This window comes from Ruditapes philippinarum, unplaced genomic scaffold (assembly GCF_026571515.1).
Source record: "Ruditapes philippinarum isolate M1 unplaced genomic scaffold, ASM2657151v2 ctg6341_1_1_1_1, whole genome shotgun sequence".
In the NCBI taxonomy this organism is placed as follows: domain Eukaryota; kingdom Metazoa; phylum Mollusca; class Bivalvia; order Venerida; family Veneridae; genus Ruditapes; species Ruditapes philippinarum.
Window position 1 is genome coordinate 228,612 of NW_026866227.1, and position 8,485 is coordinate 237,096.

Below are 8,485 nucleotides of genomic sequence, written 5' to 3' on the forward strand. Positions count from 1 at the left end.
ATTTGTTTGTCTCAAAATTTCAAAATATGAGGATCATAGTTCTTTCAATCAAATAACTCACTTGGTTTCCAAACCTTTATATTTGATGAATAGGTTTGTCATTAACAGTATATGACTTCTATTTGTTGATGTTCAAGGTAAGATTGACCACAAAACGTTTGCGGGATAATTTTGCATATAGACCCTATAATAAGGTGATGAAAATCGTGTCATATGTGTTACATTTACATCTTTTTACATCTTATAAGACTGTGTGCAGAACCAACATTTCAGACACGCTTAAGTTTCACAATTTGTATTTGGTTATATGTATATTTTAGACAAACTTCTTGTACGGGCATTCATTTTCTTAAAAGGTTTTAAATTGTATTTTGCAGGTTTGTTCATAACAAAGCAGTCCTGTTGGATATAACAATGCCATGTCGAACATAAAAAGTGATCAAATAATCATTATTCTCTATCACATTTACACTTTTCCTAGATGTTCCATTTGAATGATGTTTCACCTAATACAATAATATACATGAATACCAGCAAATAGAAACTCTACTGATTATTTATCTCAAAAGTAACCAGGATGTCTTCGATGATTTAACTGCTGGGCTTTTTATCAATTCAAAGATAATTTGTGGTTAATTAAAATATTTATTGGCAAAATGATATGATACAATATATTACACAAATGTCACTGTCAGCATACTTTCAGAGAGATAGTTCTCCCTTTACAGTAAATGAAATGGATACACTAGCGTTTCTTATAATTTATTGTCTTCTATAAATACACTTAACAAATCTTATAACTGTGCACGTATAAAAATCAAATTTTCTCAGATACTAATAATCATAGGTCTCTAAAATTCTAACCAAGTATAGTACAGATATGTGCAATGATGGGTACCGATTATTATGTCAGGGCGATTCGTATTTACTGAGAAATAGCGATGTGTGCAAGATTGCGCGAAACCCGAATTTCACATTTCTATAAATTGCGTATTTATAATGGGTGCAAGAAGGTCTAGATCTCTTGATTTCACTAAAATACAAACATAAAACATAGGATCACTGATAGGGTATAATACTACAATGAATTCCAGGGCATTATGTCACTGTGATTTTAATATTTGCTTTATTGAATTTCAGTAAAGACTGGTTTATGTCGATCTCCGTAACGCGTTGTACCCAGTTACTAAAAGCAATGCAAACACGATATTTTCATTAATATGAAAGTACCAAGAAAGTTTGTTTTTAGTTTTAAAGTAAAATCTTAGTCAATATGTTTATTTGAGAAAATATTATGCAAATTTATTTTCAAAATGGGCGCCCGAAATGCAAATTTCCTTGCGTAAAACTTCTAGACGGCCATTTTTCTTTCAATTGCAAAAAATCTGCAATTTAGTTTTGATTTTCGGATGTCTTTATTTTAATAGAATCCTTGATGGTCAATAATAACCTCATTTAGCACCAACCTGTCATCCTCACGTTCACTTTGTTGTTTGTGTCATGTCACGGATGAACGCACACAACAAAAATAACTGTTATTTTTGAATATAGCATTGTAAAAATAAACAATTCAAACGATGAATTACAAAATTTGGGTAAAAAATGTCAAGTATTGAAAAAATTATTCACATTTAAAAACTGCACAGTTATAAGTTTTGTTAAGTGTACTAGATTACACCACAAGTGGTAACATATCTCTAAGTCCATTTTACACTAAATATCTTGATTATATCACGAGAATATATATTTTTTTCAGATGAACAACTAATGTACAGTTTATGAGTTCTATCATTGTAATATACAGCCACTGGATTATTAAAATGTCTGTTTTCTCAATGCCTACAATTTCACATTTCTTGAAGCTGCTCAACAATCTTACAATATTGCTACTGCTTCTGCAGCATACTAACAACGTACCATCATCCAACTCTTGTATTCCTTCAGGATATTTATATTCTTGATCCTCGAATCTTTGTACACATTTACCTTGCCAGTCTACTTTTACAACTCTACTATGCTGATAGTAAAAATCAGATACATAGATGAACTTCTCATCACTGCTGATAACAATCTTTTCGGGCCCCTTAAACAAGCCAGGAGTATCAAACACCTGTATCATATTTCCGTCTAAATCCAGAATAACCAGCTTTCCTGGATTACAATTACAGCCCACTACTAGCTTGTCCTGACAATATGCTACACAATAACACGATTCTCCGACATCTATACGACGATCTAAAGACAAACTTGTATCAGTGTAAGACACTATCTGGATATACTTTTCAGCAAGTAATGCAACAGCAAATTTATTTTGTGGAAGTTTAATAACATCTTGTGGTGATGTAGACAGGATCATCTCTGATACCAGCGTTCCTTCGTCTATATTTATTATTTTAATTTTGTTATTGTCGTTGTCAGCGACGATCATATTTGTTGTGGAAATTAGTACCATTCCGGAGATATTGCTTCTTGACTCATCAGAGGGGGATTGCACTTGAATTTCTCTTTCATACTGGACATATACTGCACTTTCTGCACAAGGTCTCCTGTATGTAGAAATCGTTCCAAGAATGTTGCTACTTTTCAGTTTATTAAGTGTCTTCTCATTTTGTAGGAATATGATTTCAGCATCTGTTTTCATATCTTCAGCTAATTGTTTCTCTTTATCCGATAGTTTTGCAACTTGAGGCTCAACGTGTTTCATCTCAATAAACAGCTTATTCTGCTTGTTTTCGTCGCTAAGAGACTTGAGCACTGACATTGTACTTGACATTTCCTCTGCGATATGTAAGCTTCCTGTCAATACATTTTCTTGTTTACTCTTTGCTGTCAGTGCGATAGATTTAGCGTCCCTCATAATTTCGGCTTCCATCTTATCCAGACATTCGTTTATTTCATTTCTGAAAACTTGTATATCTTCAACAACGGCCGTATACATGTGTTCTATATTTGATGTAGCAGTCTCGGCAATTCTAACATTAGATTTACACTTTTGCATAAGTGTCTCCATTCTGTCAATCATTTTTTCAAGCTCACCAGACAAATTTCCTGAAACATCGGGAATATAGTCTACTTTGCAGTGCTTGTGCTCTAGAGTCACACAAACATAACACGCGTTAGAATCATGTGTGTTACAATAGAATTCCAGTGGTTTATCGCTATGTTTTGTACAACAATCAGTTATTTGATCATTTTTTACATTCCCAGTCTTCAATTGCTGTGGCATTCTGTCTTTATCAAGCAGAACGTGGTTCATAGTAGGTTTTGGTTTCCTGTGGTGTTTATAACAACTCTCACAAAGATGTTCATCGCAGTCCTGGCAATAACCAAAAGCTGGTTCTTTTAAACCATCTCTGTCGCAAGGAAAGCAGTAAAGATTGGAATCTTGTTCTGAAGAAACAGCAAATTTCCCCGACACTTCCATGTTTTTATCTGTAATAAAGATCGGAAAGGAACGTGTATTTTACGGAAGATTAATAATCATCAAAGGTAAGTAATAGAAAAAGCATCGAAACACGAGGCTATCTGATTTGTACGATGGGATTGCCGAGTGTTTCGATGTTCTTTCTATTTTGTATCATAGTCAAACATAACTAGAACTATCACTAAATGTGGTTAATAACCCCGCAAGACTGCTTCGGAAATGAGAAAGTTACTAGTAACAGAATACCTTGCAAAATAATTGAAATAAAGTTATGGTTGTGGGCAATAGGGCAATTAAAGATAGTTGTGGTTCTTTTACGTTGCATCTCCTTTCAATGTGGTTGACCATTGATGAAGTTTTAAATTACTCTGTAATAAGTCCAGAAAGAGTTACACTTCTTGAGCACTGCACTTCCTCTCATTGCGCTTGACCATTGTATGAAGTTGCATTGAATTCAAAACATTAATTTTTAAGTTATTCATCGTACAATGAAGAGGAACAAAGAGCAATAACTCTACAAATACTGCAGATTGAGTTATGGTTATTGTACACTGCACTTCTTCTCATTGTGCTTGACCATTGTATGAAATTGTATTGAATTCCAATTACTAGTTTTCAAGTTATGCACTGGACAAAAAAGTAACAAAGGGCACTAACTGTAATTAGTTCAAATAAAGTTATGGTTCTTGTGCACTGCACTTCATCTCACTGCCCTTGCCCATTCTATGAAGTTTCTTTCCAACCATTATTTTTCAAGTTATGCACTTGACAATAAAAAGTAACAAAGGGCAAACTCTTAAATCAGTCAATAAAGAGTTATGGTTTCTGTGCACTGCACTTTCTCTCAATATACTTGACGATTGTATGAAATTGTATTGAATTCCAACCAGTACTTTTAAAGTTATGCTCCGGACAAGGAAAAGTATCGAAGGGCAATAACTCTGTAATTTGTCAAAATAGTGCGATGGTTCTTTTGCACTGCGCTTTCTTTCATTATGCTTGACGATTGTATGAAGTTGTATTGAATTCCAACTAATAGTTTTCAAGTTATGCTCTGGACAAGAAAAAAGCAATGGAAAAGTAACTGTCAGAATAATCATACAGTTTTACTGTACATAGTTTTTTTTACAACGAGTCAGCGATACACTGAAGTGTATCATATTTCAATGTACAGTTTCATTTATAAACCTGTTGCTGGGAGTGTAAAATTTATCTACATGTTTAAATGTCAGATCGTTTATGCTAGCAAATATGCGCGTTTAGAGAGAGATTTTACATCAGTTAGGAGACACACGCTTATAGTGTGAGGGGTTATTTTTTTATTGGGAAAAGAATTTTGTTGTTTTGAAGAGAATTTTGTTGTTTTGAAGTCAGTTTTGTTGGTTTGTTGAAGTGGTTGAATATAATTGTGGTGATCTTAATTGATCAGGGTTTATTGGTTGTAATTTGTTGTTTTGGTTGTTGAGTTATATCTGTTTGTGAAGATATAATTGGTTGATATTGGTTGAATGTTTGGTATTATATCAAGATTATATTAGTTGCTGCTTTGTTTTGAGGATATATGTAAATATTGGGTGCTTTAGTTTAATTTGTTTTCTGATGCTGATTAGATTGTGTGAAGTTAATATTGTTGAATGAATGTTTGTGGTTTATACCGTATCTTAGAGTTGTAAAAATATTCATTTTCTGTGTTCTTCATTTTTGTGGTGATTTTATTGTTGTTTGATCATAAGTTGTTTAGAGCTTGGGCTCGCCAGGTGTCTTGTTTTGTGTAAAAGACGTATACGTGAAAAGATATTTTATATAAGTGGCTGATAAATGATGTGTGTTTGTTTTGGGTGTAAATAATGATCAGAGTTCTTTGTTTTGGGTGTAAATAATAATCAGAGTTTATTGTTTACATGTATATATTGATTTGAGATAGAAAAAGATAAAAATACCTAAAAAAAATAGTGTTAACTAAACAATTACATGCTAGTTTTCCAACTGAGAATATTTCACTTTTATGTCAGGCGGTGCTGCCCAGCCTCCATATCTTGGAAATTGGTTCTAGTATTTATTTCTAAATCTTTTCTTCGATTAAATAACATCAAGGCAGACATTTTCTCCTGACAGTAACAAAGGGCAATTACTCTATAATTACTCTGGACAGAGTTACGGTTCTTGTGCACTGCAATTGCTTTTTGTGCTTGACCATTGTATGAAGTTGTTTTGAATTCCAACCAGTACTTTTCAAGTAATGCTCTGGACAAGGAAAAGTATCTAAGGGCAAAAACTCTGTAATTTGTCAAAATGGTGTGACGGTTCTTGTGCACTACACTTCCCCTTTTTGTGCTTGACCATTGGATAAAGTTGTTTTGAATTCCAACCAGTAATTTTCAAGTCAAAATGCTCCGGACAAGGAAAAGTAACAAAGGGCAATAACTCTGTAATTAGTGAAGATGGAGTTATGGTTCTTGTGCACTGCACTTCCTCTCAATGTGTTTGACCATTGTATGAAGTTGTATTGAATTCCAACCATTAGTCTTTAAGTTATGCCCCGAACAAGGAAAATGCAACGGACCGCTGGACCGACCGACCGACCAACCAACCGACCACCGAGTGACTGCTTTATATCCCCCCAAACTTCGTTTCAGTGGTATAAAAACACGTTCCCTGTTGTCACAATATAAAACCCCAGAAAAAAGTAACCAATGAACCAGCATCTGAATATGATACTTTTATCGCTTTCCCTTTCTTTGCCGCCACAATAAGTAAACCCCAGCAAAAATAAGCCAATCAATGGGCATGCTCTGGAGTGCGGGTAACTAATACCTGCACTCCAGTTAACGCACTTTGCATGTATATGTATACGATTTAACTCTGACACATTTTCAAAAGAAAGGTCCCCAAACACAATGAGTAAAAAATTAACTATAAGTAATAAAAAGAGCATCGAAACACGAGGCTATCTGATTTGTACGAGGGGAAGGGGGGGGCGTAGCTCCCGAGTATTAATCAGATTACCAAGTGTTTTGATGTTCTTTCTATTTTGTGTCATAGTCAAACAGAAAAACACGTTCCCTGTTGTCACAATATGAAACCCCATGAAAAAGTAACCAATGAATGAGCATCTGAATATGATATTTCTGTCTGTTTCTTTGCCGTCACAATTAGTAAACCCCAGCAAAAATGAGCCAATCAATGGGCGTGGTCCGGAGTGCGGGTATCTAATACCTGCACTTCAGTTAAGCACTGTGCATGTATATGTATACGATTTAACTCTGACACATTTTCAACAGAAAGGTCCCCAAACTATGATACAATTTTTGCTTGAACTTCACATTAACACGTTTGATTATCTTAGACAGATTAAGTAATCCATTTATTAAATAAGGAATGCATGTATGTCAACAATCTGGCTGTTAATTAAAGTTGTTTGAAAATCCTTTTCAATAGTTTTACCTTTTTAATAAAACTTTCAATAGAATGTAAATTAAATTATGCACGTAAATTAATACATTCACAGTTTTCATTTTTATCGATATACATGTATGTTGCTTTTAATATAAATGCAATTTGAACAAAACGGACCGTTTTCTCACTTTAATAATTCTTAATTCTTGAACGAGACATTTATACTAAAGTGCCTGTCATATACATTAAGTAGGCCCACAGTTTTATTACTTTAGAAAGATTATCACGTATCTCTTCAAAACCAGTAAAGCCCAATTCTAATTTTCAGAAAATGAATTGTTACTAGTGGTTGGCCTACATTTTGGTTATCAATTTATCGATATATCATAGACTTACGGCGTTTGCAGTGGAATACGTTTATTTGTACACATGCGAATATTCATTTTCCTACATGGATACTTACTTTTAAAATATTTTACAACAAAACATAATGTATATTCTTACCTTTCTTTCTTCCTTATCCAGTGCAAACATGAACTTGGTAGGGTAAAATAGAAAGTTCCAGTACACGGAATCCGGAACACAGGATATTCTCCGCCTTACGGAGACGGCCCACTGAATTTTCGACCCATATATCCTATAGTAAATCCATCACATTTAAGGCTAAATTCTGGACAAAGCAAATCCGGTACCGAAACTTCATGACCATTTCTTTAAACACCAATGCAGTCCAAGTAAATTTAGCACAAAAAATAATACATTAGCCCTTGGAGTTTTTCTGCAGCTTTTAATATCTATAATCACTATATATTATTCCAAATCGTAACTGGTGTGTATTCTTGTGCATAGTGCCTCCTGAAACTGTCCATACCAGAATGAATCTTGGCAAAATACATCAAAAACACTTTAAAAGTAACTCAGACATGAAAAATTTATGTACACAATTTACTAAGATATACTAAAATATAAACTGTATCAATTAAGATGACTTGAAATAGGCATTTTCTCAAATTTAACAGAATACTTTCTGACTAACGGGCTGGGTCTATTCCTACGGATGTTGGACCTAATGATCCAATTTAGTTAAGACCATAATCTCATTTCTGTAATTAGTGTTTAACAGTACAAATCATTGAGGTTTGACATGTCTCTAACCAATTCATTCAATGGCCAGTACAATGCATCTTTAAATATGAACCTTCGTGCGACAAAAGTCAGGCTCAGGCCATAGAATTTTACGCTAAAAATAATATATTACCACAATTCTGTCATAATCTTTTGATTCTTTCATGGATTTTCTTCGAAATAAAGTTAAATTTTACCGCGCTTGTACATAATTTATTTTTATGAAGACGATAAGACCTTATTGCTTAAAAATATGTTAAGTAGAAACTCCATTTCTTTTAAACTTGAGAGCTTGAAATTTTGGGTTAAAAATACAAAGTCAATGTTCACAATTAACATGTGCTTTTTTTATAAGCTTTTTCCTTCCAATATTGTAATTAAACTTATGATTATGACTTTTTACCATATCATAGGTTAATTAATAGTCAGAACCACCATACAACCTACATTGTTTGTTAAGAATATCAATAAGACAACAGCCCGCGCTAATCTTAGGTTAGCAAAGGAGTTACCATATTCACCTGCTATGTCTTCCTCTGA

General features: G+C 33.6%; 1 protein-coding gene across 3 annotated transcripts; it reads right to left on the reverse strand.

Moving 5' to 3' along the window:
• Positions 1-129: 129 nt before the first annotated feature.
• Positions 130-7,424, reverse strand: LOC132731841 (E3 ubiquitin-protein ligase TRIM71-like). Of its 3 annotated transcripts, none has more exons than XM_060718117.1 (2): positions 7,325-7,424; positions 130-3,432 (listed from the first exon to the last, which is right to left on the reverse strand). In XM_060718117.1, the coding sequence occupies exon 2, from the start codon at positions 3,422-3,424 to the stop codon at positions 1,727-1,729; it is 1,698 nt and encodes a 565-aa protein (XP_060574100.1). In that variant the 5' UTR covers positions 3,425-3,432; positions 7,325-7,424; the 3' UTR covers positions 130-1,726. The 3 variants fall into 3 exon arrangements, with proteins under 3 accessions (XP_060574100.1, XP_060574102.1, XP_060574101.1); XM_060718119.1 differs by lacking the exon at positions 7,325-7,424 and adding an exon at positions 7,284-7,308; XM_060718118.1 differs by lacking the exon at positions 7,325-7,424 and adding an exon at positions 7,217-7,241.
• Between the last annotated feature and the right edge of the window lie 1,061 nt (positions 7,425-8,485).

What these genes read in the sequence shown, in the direction of transcription:
- LOC132731841 (XM_060718117.1), bottom strand. Translation starts at nt 3,424, where the DNA reads ATGGAAGTGTCGGGGAAATTTGCTGTTTCTTCAGAACAAGATTCCAAT.